General features: G+C 57.0%; 1 protein-coding gene across 1 annotated transcript in view; it reads right to left on the bottom strand.

Moving 5' to 3' along the window:
- Window positions 1-27,915, bottom strand: part of LOC121287014 (zinc finger protein 341-like) — a 173,541-nt gene that overhangs the window by 24,286 nt on the left and 121,340 nt on the right. Inside the window, exons 5-7 of the mRNA XM_041204433.1 lie at window positions 5,012-5,204; window positions 3,773-3,857; window positions 1,620-1,807 (exon numbers count right to left, since the gene is read on the bottom strand). Of these exons, the coding sequence (XP_041060367.1) occupies window positions 1,620-1,807; window positions 3,773-3,857; window positions 5,012-5,204 (466 nt within the window). The remainder of the gene's footprint in view (window positions 1-1,619; window positions 1,808-3,772; window positions 3,858-5,011; window positions 5,205-27,915) is intronic.

Below are 27,915 nucleotides of genomic sequence, written 5' to 3' on the forward strand. Positions count from 1 at the left end.
ATCACCGTCTCCCCTTAAATAATTCTCCCCTGTATGGGTCAATGAGATCATCTCTCATCCTTCTAAACTCCAGAGAATATCAGCCCCATTTACTCAGCTTCTCAACATAGGAGAACCCCCTCACCCCAGTGAACCATGCAAGGAAAATTCTGCTGTACCATCTCCAATATCCTTCCTTAAATATGGAGGCCAAAACTGCAGTGTTCCAGGTGCGGTCTCACCTGAGCCCTATACAATAGAGCAAGCTTCTTTATTCTTGTATCCAATCTCCTTGACATAAAGGCCAACGTGCCATTCGCTTTCCGAATTGTTTGCACGCTAATTTTCTGCATTCCTTGCATGAGTACACCCCTGTCTTCTCTGGACATCAACATTGAAAGTTTCTCAGCGTTTAAAAAATATTCTGCTTTTCTGTTCTTCCTATCTCAGTGAATGACCTCACTTTTTTCCGAGATTATACTCCCATCTGCCGTTTTGTGGGTTGAGAGGTCACAGACTTAACCTGTCTTGAACTCTTGGTTATCTCTGTGCCCTCACGGTTTACAATACAAAACCAGGTGGGAATGTAAGTAAAACTTGGATACATTACTGTGTCTCTGCGTCTAAGTCATTACCACAGATTGCAGAGAGCTGAGACACCAGCGCTGATCCTTGGGGCACTCCAGTGGACGCAACCTGCCAATTTGAAAATGCTCCTTCACCCCTTGGCTTCCTGTCCATTAATAACCCCTCTATCCATGCTAATACAGTCGTTAGGCGGTACAGAACTTGAGTATTGCTGAAAAAAAGAGACATGTCAAAGCTTTTCATCTTGCACTCATCAGGACACTGTACAAGACCAATTCAAGGCAGAAAACAACTTATACTGTATGTGAAGAGTGTTTCTACCAGAGTCCATTCGCTAACCAATCACGGATTGTTATTTTCCCCTTAAATTGGCATTCGTACAAAGTATCCTGATGAGTGTGAGATGGAAAACTTTGACATGTCTCTTTTTTCAGCAATACTGATGCTAATATATTACCCCCAACACCATAAGCCTTTATCTTGTGTAACAACCTTTTCTGTAGAACCTTGTCGAATGCCATTTGGAATTCCAGACATTCAACACCTTTATCTACACCTGATGATTACATCATCAAAAAGCTCCAATAAATTTATCGGATAATACTTCCTCTTCATAAAACCCTGTTGACTGTCGAAACACACGATGATTTTCTAAATGCCTTGTAAACAACTTCTCAGTATTAGGTTCCAACATTTCATCGACAACTGAAGATCTCTATCAGGCAGTAACTGAGTCTGGTCGTTTCTACAGGAAACAGCGTCAGTTCAATCCTTCCCGCCAGGTATAAACTTCAGTTCTGCTACTGCTTGCGTAAATCCTTTTGTGTTACGTGTTAGATCTATCAGTGACTTTCTTACAGAGGTGACCCTTGTTTTGGACTGTGCCTACATTATTAACCTGAATCTGACCCTACTCTCATTGGTCTGGGGGGGGCTCAGAGTGATTCTGTCCTCCGGGATTAAGACACAAGCTTGGGAAGAGTTCAGGACATTTTGATTGCTGACACGTGCACAGGAACGCCGCTCGCTCGCGCCGCAGTCACATGGCTGACCTGTGACCTCGTTCTCCTCTGGGTCCCCCGGCTCTTCCGAGTTGACAGTCACCACCTGGACGGAGACCGAGGATCGGGACACTCCCGCTGGCCACACCTTGTGGGTCTGCATGTGCTTCTTGACGTTCGATTTCTGAGCAAAGGCACGGCCACAAACAATGCACTGGAACGGCTTCTCCCCTGTGTGGCTGCAAATATAATAAAGGTGGGGGGGGGGAGAAGAGGGTCAGAGGTCATTCAGGAGGACCAAGGGTGACAAAGGCATTCCAACTTCAAACAAGTTCAGCAAACTTCATTACCGTCAACAAAGGGAACATCACATCATGAGAGCTTCAAATCTAGACTTAGGGGGATGATTGTTCAGAGAGTTTTAATACAACTTTGTCAGATCCCTAATGAAAGAAAAAAAGGACTTGCATTTATATAGCACCTTTCACAACCTCAGGAAATCTAAAGTGCTTTACAGCCAATGAAGCACTTTTGAAGTGTAGTCACTGCTATAACGTCGGAAACGCAGCAACCAATTAGCACACAGCAAACTCCCCCCACCAAACCGGAATATGACGATGAGTAGGTCACCTGTTTTGAAAATGTCGGGCAGGACACTGGGAGAACTCTCCTGGTCTTCTACAAAATAGTATTGTTGAGTCTTTTACATCTACCCAAGGCGGCCGACAGGGCCTCGGCTTAACCTCCCATCCCAAGGACGGCACCTCTGACAGTGCTGCACTCGCTCGATGCCGCGCTGAGAGCGTCAGCCTGGATTTTCCTGTCCGAGTCTTGGGAGTGCGACCCACTGAGCCAAGACTGAGCTGAGTGCAGGGGAGTGTCTGCTGTAAGCATTCCCCGAGCAGGGGTCATGCACAATGAAATCCCGTCAAAACTGAGGGGGAGGACCCCGTGCCCCACACCCCCATCGGTTACTGACTGAAAAATGGGGCCAAGTAGCCATTGAGGGAAATGGTGGTGTGGTGATGATGTCACTAGACTACTAATCCAGAGGCCCAGGCTAATGCTGTCCCAGGTCCCAGGAGGACACGGGTTCAAATCCCACCATGGCAGCTGGTGGAACTTAAGTTCAATTAAATTAATCTGGAATTATAAAACTAGTCTCAGTAACGGTGACCATGACACGGTTCACTAATGCTCTTCGGGGAAGGAAATCTGCCATCCTTACCTGGTCTGGCCTACATGTAACTCCAGACCAACAATAATACGGTTAACCCTTAACTGTCCCCTGCAATGGCCAAGCGAGTCACTCAGTTCAAGTCAGTTAGGGATGGGTAACAAATGCTGGGTCAGCCAGTGACAGCCACATCCCATTACAGAGTATGTGGCAAATAGTGTTAAGGGGGGGCGGGGGTGCAGGGTGTAATAGGGAAGATAAGAAAATCAATCTTGCACAGAGACACACACACACACAGTCCCGCAGATCAGGGAGTTTTAACGCTGAAATAATCCTCATGGGTGCTAACGGGATATTGCCCACTATAAATGGCAGTAGCTGAGAGGAGAATACTTGTTCATAGAAACACACATGTCCTAATACACAGGGAGAGGAGAGACAGTACTGATGCTATAAAAATATCTTCAATCAACACTTTCAGCATCTTTGCTAATCCTTTATGGGTCCCTGGTTCACTCTCAATTGGTGCAGTGTGTCCAGTTCTGGGCACCGCACTTTAGGAAGGATTTCCAAACCGTGGTGACGGTGTAGAAGAGATTTGTCAGAATGGTTCCAGTGGTGAGGGACTTCAGTCGGGTGGAGAGGCTGGAGAAGCTGGGGTTGTTTGCCTTAGGGGAGGTTAAGAGGGGGCTTTGATAGAGGTGTTCAAAATCATGAGAGATTTTGAGTGAGTGAATAAAGGAGAAACTGATTCCAGGGACAGGAGCTTTGGTAACTGGGATGGGGGCACGGATTTAAGATAATTGGCAAAAGAACCAGAGGTGACTTGAGGGAAAGAGGAACGATGTGAAAGGGAAGGCCAGTGGAATAGGGTTAATTGGATAGCTGCACCAGCACAGGGACAATGGGCTGAATGGCTCCTTCTGTGCTGTATCATTCTATAAGGAGCTAGTCAAGAGAGGAGACAGACGCTCGGGTGATGGTCTCTTGCTTAGACCAGGTCCCAGGAGGAAACCAACCCTCGTACCTTCTGATATGCTGCTGGAGGTCAAAGTTCTTGGCGAACATCTTGTTGCAATAGTGGCATTTCAGCTTCTGCAATTTTCCTTTCCCTGAAACAGAGAGAAAGAGTTTGCCACGCTCACTCAGGTTTCCATTCCTCGTTGCTCTTTCCTAACCAGCTGCATTATCGGCTTGTGCAGAAATGCTTTCAGGAGCACTGACCGACACTCCAACCCTTCACTTAGAGGAGGGACCCAGAGCCCAACAGCCCAGTCACAATTCAATGCAGGAGAGATGGTGAAGGAGGCTCTCCATGTGGAACACTGTCACCTGCACCCCACCCCCACCACCGTGTCCCTGTTGCACTCACACGGACCAGACACAGGGTACAGATTTCCCATCCACTCTCTTGGTCCCTCACTCAAGTGGCCATTCTCCATTTACACAGTAAACGCCAGTAGGTTATTCAACTCCAGGAGGCATCACAGCTCATCTCAATCCGATCCTGGGCAGGAGGAGGAGTAATACTGACGATCAGGAGCAGGAACTGGGGATAATTTTCCTTCACCCCATCCACGGATTGATGTCTGCACTATGGCACTAACTGAATCGGGGGAGCGGTGGTGGAGATGTTCCTGGGCTGTACCGGATTTCACAGACTCGATGATTGTTACTGAGCGGAGATAAATCTCCCTCCCCCGCTCTCCTCCCAAACAGGCTTGGAAGTTACAAAGATTCTGTTCCCTTATGAGGAAAATCCTAATAAACACAAGAGCGAGAGACCAGAAAGAATAACTTCTATGGATGGAACACATACAATTGCATTTCCATGACACCTTTCCCCTCCTCAGAACGTCCCACAGCACTTCACAGCCAATTAGGTACCTTTGAAGTTTAGTCACGGTTGTGAGGGAACACAGCAGCCAATTTATGCACAGCACGATCCCAAAACAAGGAAATGACAATAACCAGGTGACCTGTTTTTGGGGGTTGGGTTGAAGATAAATCTTGGTCCAGGACTCCAGGGAGACCTCCCCTGCTCTTTTGGTGCCGTAGGATCTTCTACATCCACCCAAGAGGGCAGATGGACCCTCAGTTTAACGTCTCATCCGAAAGGTGGCGCCTCTGACAGTGCAGCACTCCCTCAGCCTGGGTTTTGTGCTCAGGGCTCCAGAGTGGGGACTTAAAATCAGCCAGCTTCTGACAGTTGTGGGGGGGGGGGGTGGGAGACAGGGTCACCTCCGACTCCTGCTGGGATCCTCACCTTCCGGAATGCCCACGGTGTCTTTGGGCTGCCTGATCTTCTCGCTACCAGAATCGAAAGTGGGGAGCTCGTTGGTTCCAGGGTTCAGTGTTGAGGTGATGATGCTGCTAGTCTTGGTTTTGAAGCCTTGTTTTCCTGGACTATATACAGGGGGAGTGGTGAAGGGTGAACTCTCCACACACTGACTGGGAACCTGCAGAAGCAGCACAAAGAGCCGTGACTGCAGACAACAGCAACAGAGTGTATAGCGCAGCTCAAACTGCGCCCCCCCCAAACCCCCCGCAGCTCACACACACCCCCCCCCACCACCGCCCGCCTCACACTCCTCCCCCCCCCACCGCAGCTCACACACACCTCCCCCCACCACCGCCCGCCTCACACTCCGCCCCCCCCCCCCCCCCCCCCCCCCCCCCCCCCCCCCCCCCACCGCCAAACCCACTGCTCATAAAACCCAACAGGCAGCCGCTCTTCAGTAAAGAGATGACCTGAGCGGTGACCTGAGGGTAGATGTAGCAACAACCTTTGCGCCTATGGGGGTGGGGGAGTCCACAAGTAGGGGGTCATCAATATAAGACAGTCGCTAATAAATCCAATCGGGAATTCAGGAGAAATGTCTTTACCCGGAGAGTGAGGAGAATGTGGAACTGGCTCACACAGGGAGCGGTTGAGGTGAATATTATCGATGGATTTAAGGGGAAGCTGGATAAGCAAGAGGGAGAAAGGGATAGAAGGACATGATGATGGGGTGAGATGAAGAGGGGGTGGGAGAAGGCTTGTCGGGAGCTGAAACTCTGATATAGACCAGCGAGAATCCTGTGTCTGTGCTTCAGAAACTGTAACTCTCCACTCCATAAGATTACAAGAGAAACAGGACAGGAAGGGGTTAATTCAAAATCACTTCAATCGAAACCATGACAAACAGAGCAGGTCAGTCAATTCTCCAACTGATGTACACGCTGCTTCAAAGAGCGAGAAACACAGAAACAGGAGGGTCCCAGAACTAGTGAGGAAAACAGCTGGAGTCTGTGACTTGGATCCGAACTGAATGGGAAACCCAAAATTCCGGGGCTCTGGGGAGTTAAAATGCACCATCTCACAGGGATATTGGGCAATAGGGAGCAGTGGGATTAGTCCGAGGGATAGGGAGTGGGGAAGGGATTTCATCAGAGGGAGAGAGAGCAGTGAAGTGGGATTAAATCACTGAGAGAGAGAGCGGGAGCAGTGGGATTTAGTCACTGGGAAAGGGAGGGGGGGCAGTGGGATTTAGTCACTGGGAGAGGGAGGGGGGGCAGTGGGATTCAGTCACTGGGAGAGAGAGTGGAGACAGTGGGATTTAGTCACTGGGAGAGAGCGGGGGCATTGGGATTTAGTCACTGGGAAAGGGAGGTGGGGCAGTGGGATTTAGTCACTGGGAGAGAGCGGGTGCAGTGGGATTTAGTCACTGGGAGAGAGAGCGGGGGCTGTGGGATTTAGTCACTGGGAGAGAGAGCGGGGGCAGTGGGATTTAATCACTGGGAGAGAGAGCGGGGGCAGTGGGATTTAGTCACTGGGAGAGAGAGTGGGGGCAGTGGGATTTAGTCACTGGGAGAGAGAGCGGGGGCAGTGGGATTTAGTCACTGGGAGAGACAGCAGTGAAGTGGGATTAAATCACTAACAGAGAGAGCGGGAGCAGTGGGATTTAGTCACTGGGAAAGGGAGGGGGGGCAGTGGGATTTAGTCACTGGGAGAGGGAGGGGGGGCAGTGGGATTTAGTCACTGGGAAAGGGAGGGGGGGCAGTGGGATTCAGTCACTGGGAAAGGGAGCGGGGGCAGTGGGATTTAGTCACTGGGAGAGAGAGCGGGGGCAGTGGGATTTAGTCACTGGGAGAGAGAGTGGGGACAGTGGGATTTAGTCACTGGGAGAGAGAGCGGGGGCAGTGGGATTTAGTCAATGGGAAAGGGAGCGGGGGCATTGGGATTTAGTCACTGGGAGAGAGAGCGGGGGCAGTGGGATTTAGTCACTGGGAGAGAGCGGGGGCAGTGGGATTTAGTCACTGGGAGAGAGCGGGGGCAGTGGGATTTAGTCAATGGGAAAGGGAGCGGGGGCAGTGGGATTTAGTCACTGGGAGAGAGCGGGGGCAGTGGGATTTAGTCACTGGGAGAGAGAGCGGGGGCAGTGGGATTTAGTCACTGGGAGAGAGAGCGGGGGCAGTGGGATTTAGTCACTGGGAGAGAGAGCGGGGGCAGTGGGATTTAGTCACTGGGAAAGGGAGCGGGGGCAGTGGGATTTAGTCACTGGGAGAGAGAGCGGGGGCAGTCGGATTTAGTCACTGGGAGAGAGAGCGGGGGCAGTGGGATTTAGTCACTGGGAGAGAGAGCGGGGGCAGTGGGATTTAGTCACTGGGAGAGAGAGCGGGGGCAGTGGGATTTAGTCACTGGGAAAGGGAGCGGGGGCAGTGGGATTTAGTCACTGGGAGAGAGAGCGGGGGCAGTGGGATTTAGTCACTGGGAGAGAGAGCGGGGGCAGTGGGATTTAGTCACTGGGAGAGAGAGCGGGGGCAGTGGGATTTAGTCACTGGGAGAGAGAGCGGGTGCAGTGGGATTTAGTCACTGGGAGAGAGTGGGGGCAGTGGGATTTAGTCACTGGGAGAGAGAGCGGGGGCAGTGGGATTTAGTCACTGGGAGAGAGAGCGGGGGCAGTGGGATTTAGTCACTGGGAGAGAGAGCGGGGGCAGTGGGATTTAGTCACTGGGAGAGAGAGCGGGGACAGTGGGATTTAGTCACTGGGAGAGAGAGCGGGGACAGTGGGATTTAGTCACTGGGAAAGGGAGCGGGGGCAGTGGGATTTAGTCACTGGGAGAGAGAGCGGGGGCAGTGGGATTTAGTCACTGCGAGAGAGAGCGGGGGCTGTGAGATTTAGTCACTGGGAGAGAGAGCGGGGGCAGTGGGATTTAGTCACTGGGAAAGGGAGCGGGGGCAGTGGGATTTAGTCACTGGGAGAGAGAGCGGGGGCAGTGGGATTTAGTCACTGGGAGAGAGAGCGGGGGCAGTGGGATTTAGTCACTGGGAGAGAGAGCGGGGGCAGTGGGATTTAGTCACTGGGAGAGAGAGTGGGGGCAGTGGGATTTAGTCACTGGGAGAGAGAGCGGGGGCAGTGGGATTTAGTCACTGGGAGAGAGCGGGTGCAGTGGGATTTAGTCACTGGGAGAGAGAGCGGGTGCAGTGGGATTTAGTCACTGAAAGAGAGAGCGGGGGCAGTGGGATTTAGTCACTGGGAGAGAGAGCGGGGACAGTGGGATTTAGTCACTGGGAGAGAGCGGGGGCAGTGGGATTTAGTCACTGGGAGAAGGGAGGGGGGGCAGTGGGATTTAGTCACTGGGAGAGAGCGGGGGCAGTGGGATTTAGTAACTGGGAGAGAGAGCGGGGGCTGTGGGATTTAGTCACTGGGAGAGAGAGCGGGGGCAGTGGGATTTAGTCACTGGGAGAGAGAGCGGGGGCAGTGGGATTTAGTCACTGGGAGAGAGAGCGGGGGCAGTGGGATTTAGTCACTGGGAGAGAGCGGGGGCAGTGGGATTTAGTCACTGGGAGAGAGCGGGGGCAGTGGGATTTAGTCAATGGGAAAGGGAGCGGGGGCATTGGGATTTAGTCACTGGGAGAGAGAGCGGGGGCAGTGGGATTTAGTCACTGGGAGAGAGCGGGGACAGTGGGATTTAGTCACTGGGAAAAGGAGCGGGGGCAGTGGGATTTAGTCACTGGGAGAGAGAGTGGGGGCAGTGGGATTTAGTCACTGGGAGAGAGAGCGGGGGCAGTGGGATTTAGTCACTGGGAGAGAGCGGGGGCAGTGGGATTCAGTCACTGGGAGAGAGAGCGGGGACAGTGGGATTTAGTCACTGGGAGAGAGCGGGGGCAGTGGGATTTAGTCACTGGGAGAGAGCGGGGGCAGTGGGATTTAGTCACTGGGAGAGAGAGCGGGGGCAGTGGGATTTAGTCACTGGGAGAGAGAGCGGGGGCAGTGGCATTTAGTCACTGGGAGAGAGCGGGGGCAGTGGGATTTAGTCACTGGGAGAGAGAGCGGGGGCAGTGGGATTTAGTCACTGGGAGAGAGAGTGGGGACAGTGGGATTTAGTCACTGGGAGAGAGAGCGGGGGCAGTGGGATTTAGTCACTGGGAGAGAGAGCGGGGGCAGTGGGATTTAGTCACTGGGAGAGAGAGCGGGGGCAGTGGGATTTAGTCACTGGGAGAGAGAGCGGGGGCAGTGGGATTTAGTCACTGGGAGAGAGAGCGGGGGCAGTGGGATTTAGTCACTGGGAAAGGGAGGGGGGGCAGTGGGATTTAGTCACTGGGAGAGAGAGCTGGTGCAGTGGGATTTAGTCACTGGGAAAGGAGAGGGGGGCAGTGGGATTTAGTCACTGGGAGAGAGAGCGGGGGCAGTGGGATTTAGTCACTGGGAGAGAGAGCGGGGGCAGTGGGATTTAGTCACTGGGAAGAGGGAGCGGGGGCAGTGGGATTTAGTCACTGGGAAGGGAGCGGGGGCAGTGGGATTTAGTCACTGGGAGAGAGAGCGGGGGCAGTGGGATTTAGTCACTGGGAGAGAGAGCGGGGGCAGTGGGATTTAGTCACTGGGAAGGAGAGCGGGGGCAGTGGGATTTAGTCACTGGGAGAGAGAGCGGGGGCAGTGGGATTTAGTCACTGGGAGAGAGAGCGGGGGCAGTGGGATTTAGTCACTGGGAGAGAGAGCGGGGGCAGTGGGATTTAGTCACTGGGAGAGAGAGCGGGGGCAGTGGGATTTAGTCACTGGGAGAGAGAGCGGGGGCAGTGGGATTTAGTCACTGGGAGAGAGAGCGGGGGCAGTGGGATTTAGTCACTGGGAGAGAGAGCGGGGGCAGTGGGATTTAGTCACTGGGAGAGAGAGCGGGGGCAGTGGGATTTAGTCACTGGGAGAGAGAGCGGGGACAGTGGGATTTAGTCACTGGGAGAGAGAGCGGGGGCTGTGAGATTTAGTCACTGGGAAAGGAGCGGGGGGCAGTGGGATTTAGTCACTGGGAGAGAGAGCGGGGGCAGTGGGATTTAGTCACTGGGAGAGAGAGCGGGGGCAGTGGGATTTAGTCACTGGGAGAGAGAGCGGGGGCAGTGGGATTTAGTCACTGGGAGAGAGAGCGGGGGCAGTGGGATTTAGTCACTGGGAAAGGGAGCGGGGGCAGTGGGATTTAGTCACTGGGAGAGAGAGTGGGGACAGTGGGATTTAGTCACTGGGAGAGAGAGCGGGGGCAGTGGGATTTAGTCACTGGGAGAGAGAGCGGGTGCAGTGGGATTTAGTCACTGGGAGAGAGCGAGGGCAGTGGGATTTAGTCACTGGGAGAGAGAGCGGGGGCAGTGGGATTTAGTCACTGGGAAGAGAGAGCGGGGGCAGTGGGATTTAGTCACTGGGAGAGAGAGCGGGGGCAGTGGGATTTAGTCACTGGGAGAGAGAGCGGGGGCAGTGGGATTTAGTCACTGGGAGAGAGAGCGGGTGCAGTGGGATTTAGTCACTGGGAGAGAGAGCGGGGGCAGTGGGATTTAGTCACTGGGAAAGAGAGTGGGGGCAGTGGGATTTAGTCACTGGGAGAGAGAGCGGGGGCAGTGAGATTTAGTCACTGGGAGAGAGAGCGGGGGCAGTGGGATTTAGTCACTGGGAGAGAGAGCGGGGGCAGTGGGATTTAGTCACTGGGAAAGAGAGTGGGGGCAGTGGGATTTTGTCACTGGGAGAGAGCGGGGGCTGTGAGATTTAGTCACTGGGAGAGAGAGCGGGGGCTGTGAGATTTAGTCACTGGGAGAGAGAGTGGGGACAGTGGGATTTAGTCACTGGGAGAGAGAGCGGGGGCAGTGGGATTTAGTCACTGGGAAAGGGAGCGGGGGCTGTGGGATTTAGTCACTGGGAGAGAGAGCGGGGGCAGTGGGATTTAGTCACTGGGAGAGAGAGCGGGGGCAGTGGGATTTAGTCACTGGGAAAGGGAGGGGGGACAGTGGGATTTAGTCACTGGGAGAGAGAGCGGGGGCAGTGGGATTTAGTCACTGGGAGAGAGAGCGGGGGCAGTGGGATTTAGTCACTGAGAGAGAGAGCGGGAGCAGTGGGATTTAGTCACTGGGAAAGGGAGCGGGGGCAGTGGGATTTAGTCACTGGGAGAGAGAGCGGGGGCAGTGGGATTTAGTCACTGGGAGAGAGAGCGGGGGCAGTGGGATTTAGTCACTGGGAGAGAGAGCGGGAGCAGTGGGATTTAGTCACTGGGAGAGAGAGCGGGGGCAGTGGGATTTAGTCACTGGGAGAGAGAGCGGGGGCAGTGGGATTTAGTCACTGGGAGAGAGAGCGGGGCAGTGGGATTTAGTCACTGGGAGAGAGAGCAGGGGGCAGTGGGATTTAGTCACTGGGAGAGAGCGGGGGCAGTGGGATTTAGTCACTGGGAGAGAGAGCGGGGGCAGTGGGATTTAGTCACTGGGAAAGGGAGGGGGGGCAGTGGGATTCAGTCACTGGGAAAAGGAGCGGGGGCAGTGGGATTTAGTCACTGGGAGAGAGAGCGGGGGCTGTGGGATTTAGTCACTGGGAGAGAGAGCGGGGGCAGTGGGATTTAGTCACTGGGAGAGAGCGGGGACAGTGGGATTTAGTCACTGGGAGAGAGAGCGGGGGCAGTGGGATTTAGTCACTGGGAGAGAGAGTGGGGACAGTGGGATTTAGTCACTGGGAGAGAGAGCGGGGGCAGTGGGATTTAGTCACTGGGAAAGGGAGGGGGGGCAGTGGGATTTAGTCACTGGGAGAGAGCGGGGGCAGTGGGATTTAGTCACTGGGAGAGAGAGCGGGAGCAGTGGGATTTAGTCACTGGGAGAGAGAGTGGGGGCAGTGGGATTTAGTCACTGGGAGAGAGAGCGGGGGCAGTGGGATTTAGTCACTGGGAGAGAGAGCGGGTGCAGTGGGATTTAGTCACTGGGAGAGAGAGCGGGGGCAGTGGGATTTAGTCACTGGGAGAGAGCGGGGGCAGTGGGATTTAGTCACTGGGAGAGAGAGCGGGGGCAGTGGGATTTAGTCACTGGGAGAGAGAGCGGGGGCAGTGGGATTTAGTCACTGGGAGAGAGAGCGGGGGCAGTGGGATTTAGTCACTGGGAGAGAGAGTGGGGACAGTGGGATTTAGTCACTGGGAGAGAGCGGGGGCAGTGGGATTTAGTCACTGGGAGAGAGAGTGGGGGCAGTGGGATTTAGTCACTGGGAGAGAGCGCGGGTGCAGTGGGATTTAGTCACTGGGAGAGAGAGCGGGGGCAGTAGGATTTAGTCACTGGGAGAGAGAGCGGGGGCAGTGGGATTTAGTCACTGGGAGAGAGAGCGGGGGCAGTGGGGATTTAGTCACTGGGAGAGAGAGCGGGGAGCAGTGGGATTTAGTCACTGGGAGAGAGAGCGGGTGGCAGTGGGATTTAGTCACTGGGAGAGAGAGCGGGGGCAGTGGGATTTAGTCACTGGGAGAGAGAGCGGGTGCAGTGGGATTTAGTCACTGGGAGAGAGAGGGGGGCAGTGGGATTCAGTCACTGGGAGAGAGAGCGGGGGCAGTGGGATTTAGTCACTGGGAGAGAGAGCGGGGCAGTGGGATTTAGTCACTGGGAGAGAGAGCGGGGACAGTGGGATTTAGTGACTGGGAAGGGAGCGGGGGCAGTGGGATTTAGTCACTGGGAGAGAGAGCGGGGGCAGTGGGATTTAGTCACTGGGAAAAGGAGCGGGGACAGTGGGATTTAGTCACTGGGAGAGAGAGCGGGGGCAGTGGGATTTAGTCACTGGGAGAGGAGCGGGGGCAGTGGGATTTAGTCACTGGGAGAGAGAGCGGGGGCAGTGGGATTTAGTCACTGGGAGAGAGAGCGGGGGCAGTGGGATTTAGTCACTGGGAGAGAGAGCGGGGGCAGTGGGATTTAGTCACTGGGAAGAGAGAGCGGGGACAGTGGGATTTAGTCACTGGGAGAGAGAGCGGGGGCAGTGGGATTTAGTCACTGGGAGAGAGGAGCGGGGGGCAGTGGGATTTAGTCACTGGGAGAGAGAGCGGGGGCAGTGGGATTTAGTCACTGGGAGAGAGGAGCGGGGGCAGTGGGATTTAGTCACTGGGAGAGAGAGCGGGGGCAGTGGGATTTAGTCACTGGGAGAGAGAGCGGGGGCAGTGGGATTTAGTCACTGGGAGAGAGAGCGGGGGCAGTGGGATTTAGTCACTGGGAAAAGGAGCGGGGGCAGTGGGATTTAGTCACTGGGAGAGAGAGCGGGGGCAGTGGGATTTAGTCACTGGGAGAGAGAGCGGGGGCAGTGGGATTTAGTCACTGGGAAAGGGAGCGGGGGCAGTGGGATTTAGTCACTGGGAGAGAGAGTGGGGACAGTGGGATTTAGTCACTGGGAGAGAGAGCGGGGGCAGTGGGATTTAGTCACTGGGAGAGAGAGTGGGGCAGTGGATTTAGTCACTGGGAGAGAGCGGGGACAGTGGGATTTAGTCACTGGGAGAGAGAGCGGGGGCAGTGGGATTTAGTCACTGGGAAAAGGAGCGGGGGCAGTGGGATTTAGTCACTGGGAGAGAGAGCGGGGGCAGTGGATTTAGTCACTGGGAGAGAGAGCGGGGGCAGTGGGATTTAGTCACTGGGAAGAGAGAGCGGGGGCAGTGGGATTTAGTCACTGGAGAGAGAGCGGGGGCAGTGGGATTTAGTCACTGGAGAGAGAGCGGGGGCAGTGGATTTAGTCACTGGGAGAGAGAGAGCGGGAGCAGTGGGATTTAGTCACTGGGAAGAGGAGCGGGGGCAGTGGGATTTAGTCACTGGGAAAGGAGAGCGGGGGCAGTGGATTTAGTCACTGGGAGAGAGAGAGGGGGACAGTGGGATTTAGTCACTGGGAGAGAGAGCGGGGGGCAGTGGGATTTAGTCACTGGGAGAGAGAGCGGGGGCAGTGGGATTTAGTCACTGGGAGAGAGAGCGGGGGCAGTGGGATTTAGTCACTGGGAGAGAGAGCTGGGGACAGTGGGATTTAGTCACTGGGAGAGAGAGCGGGGGCAGTGGGATTTAGTCACTGGGAGAGAGAGCGGGGGCAGTGGGATTTAGTCACTGGGAGAGAGAGCGGGGGCAGTGGGATTTAGTCACTGGGAGAGGAGAGCGGGGGCAGTGGGATTTAGTCACTGGGAGAGAGAGCAGGGGTGCAGTGGGATTCTAGTCACTGGGAGAGAGAGCGGGGACAGTGGGATTTAAGTCACTGGGAGAGAGAGCGGGGGCAGTGGGATTTAGTCACTGGGAGAGAGAAGAGAGCGGGGGCAGTGGGATTTAGTCACTGGGAGAGAGAGTGCGGGGCAGAGGGATTTAGTCACTGGGAGAGAGAGCGGGGGGCAGTGGGATTTAGGTCACTGGGAAGAGAGAGCGGGGGCAGTGGGATTTAGTCACTGGGAAGGGAGCGGGGGCAGTGGGATTTAGTCACTGGGAAGAGAGAGCGGGGGCAGTGGGATTTAGTCACTGGGAGAGAGAGCGGGGGGGGCAGTGGGACTTTAGTCACTGGGAAGAGAGAGTGGGGACAGTGGGATTTAGTCACTGGGAGAAGAGGAGCGGGTGGCAGTGGGATTTAGTCACTGGGAGAGAGAGCGGGGGACAAGTGGGATTTAGTCACTGGGAGAGGGAGCGGGGGCAGTGGGATTTAGTCACTGGGAGAGAGAGCGGGGGCAGTGGGATTTAGTCACTGGGAGAGAGAGCGGGGGCAGTGGGATTTAGTCACTGGGAAGGGAGGCGGGGGCAGTGGGATTTAGTCACTGGGAGAGAGCGGGGGCAGTGGGATTTAGTCACTGGGAAGAGAGAGCGGGAGCAGTGGGATTAGTCACTGGGAGAGGAGAGTGGGGGCAGTGGGATTTAGTCACTGGAGAGAGAGCGGGGGCAGTGGGATTTAGTCACTGGGAGAGAGAGCGGGTGCAGTGGGATTTAGTCACTGGGAGAGAGGGGGGGCAGTGGGATTTAGTCACTGGGAGAGAGCGGGGCAGTGGGATTTAGTCACTGGGAGAGAGAGCGGGGGCAGTGGGATTTAGTCACTGGGAGAGAGAGCGGGGGCCAGTGGGATTTAGTCACTGGGAGAGAGAGCGGGGGCAGTGGGATTTAGTCACTGGGAAAGAGAGAGTGGGGACAGTGGGATTTAGTCACTGGGAGAGAGCGGGGGCAGTGGGATTTAGTCACTGGGAGAGAGAGCTGGGGGCAGTGGATTTAGTCACTGGGAGAGAGAGCGGGTGCAGTGGGATTTAGTCACTGGGAAAGGGAGCGGGGGCAGTGGGATTTAGTCACTGGGAGAGAGAGCGGGGGCAGTGGGATTTAGTCACTGGGAAAGGGAGGGGGGGGCAGTGGGATTTAGTCACTGGGAGAGAGAGCGGGGAGCAGTGGGATTTAGTCACTGGGAGAGAGAGCGGGGGGCACGTGGGATTTAGTCACTGGGGAGAGAGAGCGGGGAGCAGTGGGATTTAGTCACTGGGAGAGAGAGGCGGGGTGCAGTGGGATTTAGTCACTGGGAAGAGAGAGCGGGGGCAGTGGGATTTAGTCACTGGGAGAGAGAGCGGGGGCAGTGGGATTTAGTCACTGGGAGAGAGAGCGGGGGCAGTGGGATTTAGTCACTGGGAGAGAGAGCGGGGGCAGTGGGATTTAGTCACTGGGAAGAGAGCGGGGGCAGTGGGATTTAGTCACTGGAGAGAGAGCGGGGGCAGTGGGATTTAGTCACTGGGAGAGAGAGCGGGGGCAGTGGGATTTAGTCACTGGGAGAGAGAGCTGGGGGCAGTGGGATTTAGTCACTGGGAGAGAGAGCGGGGGCAGTGGGATTTAGTCACTGGAGAGAGAGCTGGGGGCAGTGGGATTTAGTCACTGGGAGAGAGAGCGGGGGCAGTGGATTTAGTCACTGGGAGAGAGAGCGGGGGGCAGTGGGATTTAGTCACTGGGAGAGAGAGCGGGGGCAGTGGGATTTAGTCACTGGGAGAGAGAGTGGGGACAGTGGGATTTAGTCACTGGGAGAGAGAGCGGGGGCAGTGGGATTTAGTCACTGGGAGAGAGAGCGGGGGCAGTGGGATTTAGTCACTGGGAGAGAGAGCGGGGGCAGTGGGATTTAGTCACTGGGAGAGAGAGCGGGTGCAGTGGGATTTAGTCACTGGGAAAGAGAGCGGGGGCAGTGGGATTTAGTCACTGGGAGAGAGAGCGGGGCAGTGGGATTTAGTCACTGGGAGAGAGAGTGGGGGACGTGTGGGATTTAGTCACTGGGAGAGAGGAGCGGGGGCAGTGGGATTTAGTCACTGGGAGAGAGAGCGGGGGCAGTGGGATTTAGTCACTGGGAGAGAGAGCGGGGGCAGTGGGATTTAGTCCACTGGGAGAGAGAGCGGGGGCAGTGGGATTTAGTCACTGGGAGAGAGAGCGGGGGCAGTGGGATTTAGTCACTGGGAGAGGAGCGGGGACAGTGGGATTTAGTCACTGGGAGAGAGAGCGGGGGCAGTGGGATTTAGTCACTGGGAGAGAGAGCGGGGGCAGTGGGATTTAGTCACTGGGAGAGAGAGAGGGGGGCAGTGGGATTTAGTCACTGGGAGAGAGAGCGGGGGCAGTGGGATTTAGTCACTGGGAGAGAGAGCGGGGGGCAGTGGGGATTTAGTCACTGGGAGAGAGAGCGGGGGCAGTGGGATTTAGTCACTGGGAGAGAGAGCGGGGGCAGTGGGATTTAGTCCACTGGGAGAGAGAGCGGGGGCAGTGGGATTTAGTCACTGGGAGAGAGAGGGGGGCAGTGGGATTTAGTCACTGGAAGAGAGAGCGGGGGCAGTGGGATTTAGTCCACTGGGAGAGAGAGCGGGGGCAGTGGGATTTAGTCACTGGGGAGAGAGAGCGGGGGCAGTGGGATTTAGTCACTGGGAGAGGAGAGCGGGGGCAGTGGGATTTAGTCACTGGGAGAGAGAGCGGGGGCTGTGGGATTTAGTCACTGGGAGAGAGAGAGCGGGGCAGTGGGATTTAGTCACTGGGAAGGAGAGCGGGGGCAGTGGGATTTAGTCACTGGGAGAGAGAGCGGGGGGCAGTGGGATTTAGTCACTGGGAGGAGAGAGCGGGGGGGCAGTGGGATTTAGTCACTGGGAGAGAGAGCGGGGGGCAGTGGGATTTAGTCACTGGAGAGAGAGAGGGGGCAGTGGGATTTAGTCACTGGGGAGAGAGAGCGGGGGACAGTGGGATTTAGTCACTGGGAGAGAGAGGGGGGCAGTGGGATTTAGTCACTGGGAGAGAGAGCGGGGGCAGTGGGATTTAGTCACTGGGAGAGAGAGCGGGGGCAGTGGGATTTAGTCACTGGGAAGAGAGAGCGGGGCAGTGGGATTTAGTCACTGGGAAGGGAGCGGGGCAGTGGGATTTAGTCACTGGGAGAGAGAGCGGGGGCAGTGGGAATTTAGTCACTGGGAAGAGAGAGCGGGGGCAGTGGGATTTAGTCACTGGGAGAGAGAGCGGGGGCAGTGGATTTGTCACTGGGAGAGAGAGCGGGGGCAGTGGGATTTAGTCACTGGGAGAGAGAGTGGGGGCAGTGGGATTTAGTCACTGGGAGAGAGCGGGGGCAGTGGGATTTAGTCACTGGGAGAGAGGAGCGGGGGCAGTGGGATTTAGTCACTGGGAGAGAGAGAGAGAGGGGGCAGTGGGATTTAGTCACTGGGAGAGAGAGCGGGGGCAGTGGGATTTAGTCACTGGGAGAGAGAGCGGGGGACAGTGGGATTTAGTCACTGGGAGAGAGCGGGGGACAGTGGGATTTAGTCACTGGGAGAGAGAGCGGGGGGCAGTGGGATTTAGTCACTGGGAGAGAGAGCGGGGGCAGTGGGATTTAGTCACTGGGAGAGAGAGCGGGGGCAGTGGGATTTAGTCACTGGGAGAGAGAGCGGGGGCAGTGGATTAGTCACTGGGAGAGAGCGGGGTGCAGTGGGATTTAGTCACTGGGAGAGAGGCGGGGGCCAGTGGGATTTAGTCACTGGGAGAGAGAGCGGGGGCAGTGGGATTTAGTACTGGAAGAGAGCGGGGGCAGTGGGATTTAGTCACTGGGAGAGAGAGCGGGGGACAGTGGGATTTAGTCACTGGGAGAGAGAGCGGGGGCAGTGGGATTTAGTCACTGGGAGAGAGAGCGGGGGCTGTGGGATTTAGTCACTGGGAAAAGGAGCGGGGGCAGTGGGATTTAGTCACTGGGGAGAGAGGAGCGGGGGGCAGTGGGATTTAGTCACTGGGGAGAGAGCGGGGGCAGTGGGATTTAGGTCACTGGGAGAGAGAGCGGGGGCAGTGGGATTTAGTCACTGGGAGAGAGAGCGGGGGCAGTGGGATTTAGTCACTGGGAGAGAGAGCGGGGGCAGTGGGATTTAGTCACTGGGAGAGAGAGCGGGGGCAGTGGGATTTAGTCACTGGGAGAGAGAGCGAGGGGGCAGTGGGATATAGTCACTGGGAGAGAGCCGGGGGCAGTGGGATTTAGTCACTGGGAGAGAGAGCGGGGGGCAGTGGGATTTAGTCACTGGGGAGAGAGAGCGGGGGCAGTGGGATTTAGTCACTGGGAGAGAGAGCGGGGGCAGTGGGATTTAGTCACTGGGAGAGAGAGCGGGGGCAGTGGGATTTTAGTCACTGGGAGAGGAGCGGGGGCAGCTGGGATTTAGTCACTGGAGAGAGAGAGGCGGGGCAGTGGGATTTAGTCACTGGGAAGGGAGCGGGGGGCAGTGGGATTTACGTCACTGGGAGAGAGAGCGGGGGCAGTGGGATTTAGTCACTGGGAGAGAGAGCGGGGGGCAGTGGGATTTCGTCACTGGGAAGGAGAGCGGGGAGCAGTGGGATTTAGTCACTGGGAGAGAGAGCGGGGGCAGTGGGATTTAGTCACTGGGAGAGAGAGCGGGGCAGTGGGATTTAGTCACTGGGAGAGAGAGCGGGGGCAGTGGGATTTAGTCACTGGGAGAGAGAGCGGGGACAGTGGGATTTAGTCACTGGGAGAGAGCGGGGGGCAGTGGGATTTAGTCACTGGGAGAGAGAGGGGGGGCAGTGGGATTTAGTCACTGGGAGAGAGCGCGGGTGCAGTGGGATTTAGTCACTGGGAGAGAGAGCGGGGGCAGTGGGATTTAGTCACTGGGAGAGAGAGCGGGGGCAGTGGGATTTAGTCACTGGGAGAAGAGAGCGGGGGCAGTGGGATTTAGTCACTGGGAGAGAGAGCGGGGGCAGTGGATTTAGTCACTGGGAGAGAGAGCGGGGGCAGTGGGATTTAGTCACTGGGAGAGAGAGCGGGGGCAGTGGGATTTAGTCACTGGGAGAGAGAGCGGGGGCAGTGGGATTTAGTCACTGGGAGAGAGAGCGGGGGCAGTGGGATTTAGTCACTGGAAGAGAGAGCGGGGGCAGTGGGATTTAGTCACTGGGAGAGAGAGCGGGGGCAGTGGGATTTAGTCACTGGGAGAGAGAGCGGGGGCAGTGGGATTTAGTCACTGGGAGAGAGAGCGGGGGGCAGTGGGATTTAGTCACTGGGAGAGAGAGCGGGGGCAGTGGGATTTAGTCACTGGGAGGGAGCGGGGGCAGTGGGATTTAGTCACTGGGAGAGAGAGCGGGGGCAGTGGGATTTAGTCACTGGGAGAGAGAGCGGGGGCAGTGGGATTTAGTCACTGGGAGAGAGAGCGGGGGCAGTGGGATTTAGTCACTGGGAGAGAGAGCGGGGGCAGTGGGATTTAGTCACTGGGAGAGAGAGCGGGGGCAGTGGGATTTAGTCACTGGGAGAGAGAGCGGGGGGCAGTGGGATTTAGTCACTGGAGAGAGAGCGGGGGCAGTGGGATTTAGTCACTGGGAGAGAGAGCGGGGGCAGTGGGATTTAGTCACTGGGAGAGAGAGCGGGGGCAGTGGGATTTAGTCACTGGGAGAGAGAGCGGGGGGCAGTGGGATTTAGTCACTGGGAGAGAGAGCGGGGGCAGTGGGATTTAGTCACTGGGAGAGAGAGCGGGGGCAGTGGGATTTAGTCACTGGGAGAGAGAGCGGGGGCAGTGGGATTTAGTCACTGGAGAGAGAGCGGGGGCAGTGGGATTTAGTCACTGGGAGAGAGAGCTGGGGCAGTGGGATTTAGTCACTGGGAGAGAGAGCGGGGGCAGTGGGATTTAGTCACTGGGAGAGAGAGCGGGGAGCAGTGGGATTTAGTCACTGGGAGAGAGAGCGGGGGGCAGTGGGATTTAGTCACTGGGAGAGAGAGCGGGGGGCAGTGGGATTTAGTCACTGGGAGAGAGAGCGGGGGCAGTGGGATTTAGTCACTGGGAGAGAGAGCGGGGGCAGTGGGATTTAGTCACTGGGAGAGAGAGCGGGGGCAGTGGGATTTAGTCACTGGGAAGAGAGAGCGGGGGCAGTGGATTTAGTCACTGGGAGAGAGAGCGGGGGCAGTGGGATTTAGTCACTGGGAGAGAGAGCGGGGGCAGTGGGATTTAGTCACTGGGAGAGAGAGCGGGGGCAGTGGGATTTAGTCACTGGGAGAGAGAGCGGGGGCAGTGGGATTTAGTCACTGGGAGAGAGAGCGGGGGCAGTGGGATTTAGTCACTGGGAGAGAGAGCGGGGGCAGTGGGATTTAGTCACTGGGAGAGAGAGCGGGGGCAGTGGGATTTAGTCACTGGGAAGAGGAGAGCGGGGGCAGTGGGATTTAGTCACTGGGAGAGAGAGCGGGGGACAGTGGGATTTAGTCACTGGGAAGAGAGAGCGGGGGCAGTGGGATTTAGTCACTGGGAAGAGAGAGCGGGGGCAGTGGGATTTAGTCACTGGAGAGAGAGCGGGGAGCAGTGGGATTTAGTCACTGGGAGAGAGAGCGGGGGCAGTGGGATTTAGTCACTGGGAGAGGAGGGGGGCAGTGGGATTTAGTCACTGGGAGAGAGAGCGGGGAGCAGTGGGATTTAGTCACTGGAGAGAGAGCGGGGGCAGTGGGATTTAGTCACTGGGAGAGAGAGCGGGGGCAGTGGGATTTAGTCACTGGGAGAGAGAGCGGGGGGCAGTGGGATTTAGTCACTGGGAGAGAGAGCGGGGGCAGTGAGGATTTAGTCACTGGGAGAGAGAGCGGGGGCAGTGGGATTTAGTCACTGGGAGAGAGAGCGGGGGCAGTGGGATTTAGTCACTGGGAGAGAGAGCGGGGGCAGTGGGATTTAGTCACTGGGAGAGAGAGCGGGGGCAGTGGGATTTAGTCACTGGGAGAGAGAGCGGGGGCAGTGGGATTTAGTCACTGGGAGAGAGAGCGGGGGCAGTGGGATTTAGTCACTGGGAGAGAGAGCGGGGGCAGTGGGATTTAGTCACTGGAGAGAGAGCGGGGGCAGTGGGATTTAGTCACTGGGAGAGAGAGCGGGGGCAGTGGGATTTAGTCACTGGGAGAGAGAGCGGGGGCAGTGGGATTTAGTCACTGGGAGAGAGAGCGGGGGCAGTGGGATTTAGTCACTGGGAGAGAGAGCGGGGGCAGTGGGATTTAGTCACTGGGAGAGAGAGCGGGGGCAGTGGGATTTAGTCACTGGGAGAGAGAGCGGGGGCAGTGGGATTTAGTCACTGGGAGAGAGAGCGGGGGCAGTGGGATTTAGTCACTGGGAGAGAGAGCGGGGGCAGTGGGATTTAGTCACTGGGAAGAGAGAGCGGGGGCAGTGGGATTTAGTCACTGGGAGAGAGAGCGGGGGCAGTGGGATTTAGTCACTGGGAGAGAGAGGGGGGCAGTGGGATTTAGTCACTGGGAAGAGAGAGCGGGGGCAGTGGGATTTAGTCACTGGGAGAGAGAGCGGGGCAGTGGGATTTAGTCACTGGGAGAGAGAGCGGGGGCAGTGGGATTTAGTCACTGGGAGAGAGAGAGCGGGGGCAGTGGGATTTAGTCACTGGGAGAGAGAGCGGGGGCAGTGGGATTTAGTCATGGGAGAGAGAGCGGGGGCAGTGGGATTTAGTCACTGGAGAGAGAGCGGGGCAGTGGGATTTAGTCACTGGGAGAGAGAGGGGGCAGTGGGATTTAGTCACTGGGAGAGAGAGCGGGGGCAGTGGGATTTAGTCACTGGGAGAGAGAGCGGGGGCAGTGGGATTTAGTCACTGGGGAGAGAGAGCGGGGGCAGTGGGATTTAGTCACTGGGAGAGAGAGCAGGGGCAGTGGGATTTAGTCACTGGGAAGGAGAGCGGGGGCAGTTGGGATTTAGTCACTGGGAGAGAGAGCGGGGGCAGTGGGATTTAGTCACTGGGAGAGAGAGCGGGGGACAGTGGGACTTTAGTCACTGGGAGAGAGAGCGGGAGGCACAGTGGGATTTTAGTCACTGGGAGAGTGAGAGCGGGGGCAGTGGGATTTAGTCACTGGAGAGAGAGCGGGGGCAGTGGGATTAGTCACTGGGAGAGAGAGCGGGGGCAGTGGGATTTAGTCACTGGGAGAGAGAGCGGGGACAGTGGGATTTAGTCACTGGGAGAGAGAGCGGGGGGCAGTGGGATTTAGTCACTGGGAGAGAGAGAGCGGGGACAGTGGGATTTAGTCACTGGGAGAGAGAGTGGGGACAGTGGGATTTGTCACTGGGAAGAGAGAGCGGGGGCGTGGGATTAGTCACTGGGGAGAGAGCAGGGGCAGTGGGATTTAGTCACTGGAGAGGGAGAGAGCAGGGGGCAGTGGGATTTAGTCACTGGGAGAGAGAGCGGGGGCAGTGGGATTTAGTCACTGGGAGAGAGAGCGGGGGCAGTGGGATTTAGTCATGGGAGAGAGAGCGGGGGCAGTGGGATTTAGTCACTGGGAGAGAGAGCGGGGGCAGTGGGATTTAGTCACTGGGAGAGAGAGCGGGGGCAGTGGGATTTAGTCACTGGGAGAGAGAGCGGGGGGCAGTGGGATTTAGTCACTGGAGAGAGAGCGGGGCCAGTGGGATTTAGTCACTGGGAGAGAGAGCGGGGGCAGTGGGATTTAGTCACTGGGAGAGAGAGGGGGGCAGTGGGATTTAGTCACTGGGAGAGAGAGCGGGGGCAGTGGGATTTAGTCACTGGGAGAGAGAGCGGGGGCAGTGGGATTTAGTCACTGGGAAAGGAGAGAGCGGGGGCAGTGGGATTTAGTCACTGGGAGAGAGAGCGGGGGCAGTGGGATTTAGTCACTGGGAGAGAGAGCGGGGGCAGTGGGATTTAGTCACTGGGAGAGAGAGCGGGGGGCAGTGGGATTTAGTCACTGGGAAGAGAGAGCGGGGGCAGTGGGATTTAGTCACTGGGAGATGAGAGCGGGGCAGTGGGATTTAGTCACTGGGAGGAGAGAGTGGGGACAGTGGATTTAGTCACTGGGAGAGAGAGCGGGGGCAGTGGGATTTAGTCACTGGGAGAGGAGAGCGGGGGCAGTGGGATTTAGTCACTGGGAGAGAGCGGGGGCAGTGGGATTTAGTCACTGGAGAGAGAGCGGGGCAGAGGGATTTAGTCACTGGGAGAGAGAGTGGGGCAGTGGGATTTAGTCACTGGGAGAGAGAGCGGGGACAGTGGGATTTAGTCACTGGGAGAGAGAGGGGGCAGTGGGATTTAGTCACTGGGAAGAGAGCGGGGCAGTGGGATTTAGTCACTGGGAGAGAGAGCGGGGGGCAGTGGGATTTAGTCACTGGGGAGAGAGAGCGGGGGCAGTGGGATTTAGTCACTGGGAGAGAGAGCGGGGGCAGTGGGGATTTAGTCACTGGGAGAGAGAGAGGGGACAGTGGGATTTAGTCACTGGGAGACGAGAGCGGGGACAGTGGGATTTAGTCACTGGAGAGAGAGCAGGGTGCAGTGGGATTTAGTCACTGGGAGAGAGACGGGGCAGTGGGATTTAGTCACTGGGAGAGAGAGCGGGGGCAGTGAGATTTAGTCACTGGGAGAGAGAGCGGGGGCCAGTGAGGAATTAGTCACTGGGAGAGAGTGGGGGGCAGTGGGATTTAGTCACTGGGAAGGAGCGGGGGGCAGTGGCGATTTAGTCACTGGGAGAGAGAGCGGGGCAGTGGGATTTAGTCACTGGGAGGAGGAGAGCGGGGGCAGTGGATTTAGTCACTGGGAGAGAGAGCGGGGACAGTGGGATTTAGTCACTGGGAGAAGAGAGCGGGGGCAGTGGGATTTAGTCACTGGAGAGAGAGCGGGGGCAGTGGGATTTAGTCACTGGGAGAGAGAGCGGGGGCAGTGGGATTTAGTCACTGGGAGAGAGAGCGGGGGCAGTGGATTTAGTCACTGGGATGAGAGCGGGGGCAGTGGGATTTAGTCACTGGGAGAGAGAGGGGGGACAGTGGGATTTAGTCACTGGGAAGAGAGCGGGAGGCAGTGGGATTTAGTCACTGGGAGAGAGAGCGGGGGAAGTGGGATTTAGTCACTGGGAGAGAGGAGCGGGGGCAGTGGGAATTAGTCACTGGGAGAGAGAGCCGGGGACAGTGGATTTAGTTCACTGGGAGAGAGCGAGGGGACAGTGGGATTTAGTCACTGGGAAGAGAGAGCGGGGGCCAGTGGGATTTAGTCACTGGGAGAGAGAGCGGGGGCAGTGGGATTTAGTACTGGGATAGTGAGCGGGGGCAGTGGGATTTAGTCCTGGGAGAGAGAGCGGGGGCAGTGGGATTTAGTCACTTGGGAGAGGGGGGGCAGTGGGATTTAGTCATGGGAGAGAGAGCGGGGGCAGTGGATTTAGTCACTGGGAGAAGAGAGCGGGGGCAGTGGGATTTAGTCACTGGGAGAGAGAGCGGGGACAGTGGGATTTAGTCATGGGAAAGGGTGCGGGGCAGTGGATTTTAGTCACTGGAGAGAGAGCGGGGCAGAGGGGATTTAGTCACTGGAGAGAGAGAGGGGCAGTGGGATTTAGTCACTGGGGAGAGAGAGCGGGGGGCAGTGGGGATTTAGTCACTGGGAGAGAGAGCGGGGGCAGTGGGATTTAGTCACTGGGAGAGAGAGCGGGGCAGTGGGATTTAGTCACTGGGAGAGAGCGGGAGCCAGTGGGGATTTAGTCACTGGGAGAGAGAGCGGGGGCAGTGGGATTTAGTCACTGGGAGAGAGAGCGGGGGCAGTGGGATTTAGTCATGGGAGAGAGAGGCGGGGCAGTGGGATTTAGTCACTGGGAGAGAGAGCGGGGGCAGTGGGATTTAGTCACTGGGAAAGGGAGCGGGGGACAGTGGGATTTAGTCACTGGGAGAGGGAGCGGGGGCAGTGGGATTTAGTCACTGGGAAGAGAGAGGGGGCAGTGGGATTTAGTCACTGGGAAGGAGCGGGGCAGTGGGATTTAGTCACTGGAGAGAGAGAGCGGGGGCAGTGGGATTTAGTCACTGGGAGGAGAGAGGGGGCAGTGGGATTTAGTACTGGGAGAGAGAGCGGGGGCAGTGGGATTTAGTCACTGGGAGAAGAGAGCGGGGACAGTGGGATTTAGTCACTGGGAGAGAGAGGGGGGCAGTGGGATTTAGTCACTGGGAGAGAGAGCGGGGGCAGTGGGATTTAGTCACTGGGAGAGAGAGCGGGGGCAGTGGGATTTAGTCACTGGGAGAGAGAGCGGGGGCAGTGGGATTTAGTCACTGGGAGAGAGAGCGGGGGCAGTGGGATTTAGTCACTGGGAGAGAGAGCGGGGGCAGTGGGATTTAGTCACTGGGAGAGAGAGCGGGGGCAGTGGGATTTAGTCACTGGGAGAGAGAGCGGGGGCAGTGGGATTTAGTCACTGGGAGAGAGAGCGGGGGCAGTGGGATTTAGTCACTGGGAGAGAGAGCGGGGGCAGTGGGATTTAGTCACTGGGAGAGAGAGCGGGGCAGTGGGATTTAGTCACTGGGAGAGAGAGCGGGGGCAGTGGGATTTAGTCACTGGGAGAGAGAGCGGGGGCAGTGGGATTTAGTCACTGGGAGAGAGAGCGGGGGCAGTGGGATTTAGTCACTGGGAGAGAGAGCGGGGGCAGTGGGATTTAGTCACTGGGAGAGAGAGCGGGGGCAGTGGGATTTAGTCACTGGGAGAGAGAGCGGGGGCAGTGGGATTTAGTCACTGGGAGAGAGAGCGGGGGCAGTGGGATTTAGTCACTGGGAGAGAGAGCGGGGGCAGTGGGATTTAGTCACTGGGAGAGAGAGCGGGGGCAGTGGGATTTAGTCACTGGGAGAGAGAGCGGGGGCAGTGGGATTTAGTCACTGGGAGAGAGAGCGGGGGCAGTGGGATTTAGTCACTGGGAGAGAGAGCGGGGGCAGTGGGATTTAGTCACTGGGAGAGAGAGCGGGGGCAGTGGGATTTAGTCACTGGGAGAGAGAGCGGGGGCAGTGGGATTTAGTCACTGGGAGAGAGAGCGGGGGCAGTGGGATTTAGTCACTGGGAGAGAGAGCGGGGGCAGTGGGATTTAGTCACTGGGAGAGAGAGCGGGGGCAGTGGGATTTAGTCACTGGGAGAGAGAGCGGGGGCAGTGGGATTTAGTCACTGGGAGAGAGAGCGGGGGCAGTGGGATTTAGTCACTGGGAGAGAGAGCGGGGGCAGTGGGATTTAGTCACTGGGAGAGAGAGCGGGGGCAGTGGGATTTAGTCACTGGGAGAGAGAGCGGGGGCAGTGGGATTTAGTCACTGGGAGAGAGAGCGGGGGCAGTGGGATTTAGTCACTGGGAGAGAGAGCGGGGGCAGTGGGATTTAGTCACTGGGAGAGAGAGCGGGGCAGTGGGATTTAGTCACTGGGAGAGAGAGCGGGGGCAGTGGGATTTAGTCACTGGGAGAGAGAGCGGGGGCAGTGGGATTTAGTCACTGGGAGAGAGAGCGGGGGCAGTGGGATTTAGTCACTGGGAGAGAGAGCGGGGGCAGTGGGATTTAGTCACTGGGAGAGAGAGCGGGGGCAGTGGGATTTAGTCACTGGGAGAGAGAGCGGGGCAGTGGGATTTAGTCACTGGGAGAGAGAGCGGGGGCAGTGGGATTTAGTCACTGGGAGAGAGAGCGGGGGCAGTGGGATTTAGTCACTGGGAGAGAGAGCGGGGGCAGTGGGATTTAGTCACTGGGAGAGAGAGCGGGGGCAGTGGGATTTAGTCACTGGGAGAGAGAGCGGGGGCAGTGGGATTTAGTCACTGGGAGAGAGAGCGGGGGCAGTGGGATTTAGTCACTGGGAGAGAGAGCGGGGGCAGTGGGATTTAGTCACTGGGAGAGAGAGCGGGGCAGTGGGATTTAGTCACTGGGAGAGAGAGCGGGGGCAGTGGGATTTAGTCACTGGGAGAGAGAGCGGGGGCAGTGGGATTTAGTCACTGGGAGAGAGAGCGGGGGCAGTGGGATTTAGTCACTGGGAGAGAGAGCGGGGGCAGTGGGATTTAGTCACTGGGAGAGAGAGCGGGGGCAGTGGGATTTAGTCACTGGGAGAGAGAGCGGGGGCAGTGGGATTTAGTCACTGGGAGAGAGAGCGGGGGCAGTGGGATTTAGTCACTGGGAGAGAGAGCGGGGGCAGTGGGATTTAGTCACTGGGAGAGAGAGCGGGGGCAGTGGGATTTAGTCACTGGGAGAGAGAGCGGGGGCAGTGGGATTTAGTCACTGGGAGAGAGAGCGGGGGCAGTGGGATTTAGTCACTGGGAGAGAGAGCGGGGGCAGTGGGATTTAGTCACTGGGAGAGAGAGCGGGGGCAGTGGGATTTAGTCACTGGGAGAGAGCGGGGGCAGTGGGATTTAGTCACTGGGAGAGAGAGCGGGGCAGTGGGATTTAGTCACTGGGAGAGAGAGCGGGGGCAGTGGGATTTAGTCACTGGGAGAGAGAGCGGGGCAGTGGGATTTAGTCACTGGGAGAGAGAGCGGGGGCAGTGGGATTTAGTCACTGGGAGAGAGAGGGGGGCAGTGGGATTTAGTCACTGGGAGAGAGAGCGGGGACAGTGGGATTTAGTCACTGGGAGAGAGAGCGGGGGCAGTGGGATTTAGTCACTGGGAGAGAGAGCGGGGGCAGTGGGATTTAGTCACTGGGAGAGAGCGGGGGCAGTGGGATTTAGTCACTGGGAGAGAGAGCGGGGGCAGTGGGATTTAGTCACTGGAGAGAGAG

This window comes from Carcharodon carcharias, chromosome 14 (genome assembly GCF_017639515.1).
Source record: "Carcharodon carcharias isolate sCarCar2 chromosome 14, sCarCar2.pri, whole genome shotgun sequence".
In the NCBI taxonomy this organism is placed as follows: Eukaryota; Metazoa; Chordata; class Chondrichthyes; order Lamniformes; family Lamnidae; genus Carcharodon; species Carcharodon carcharias.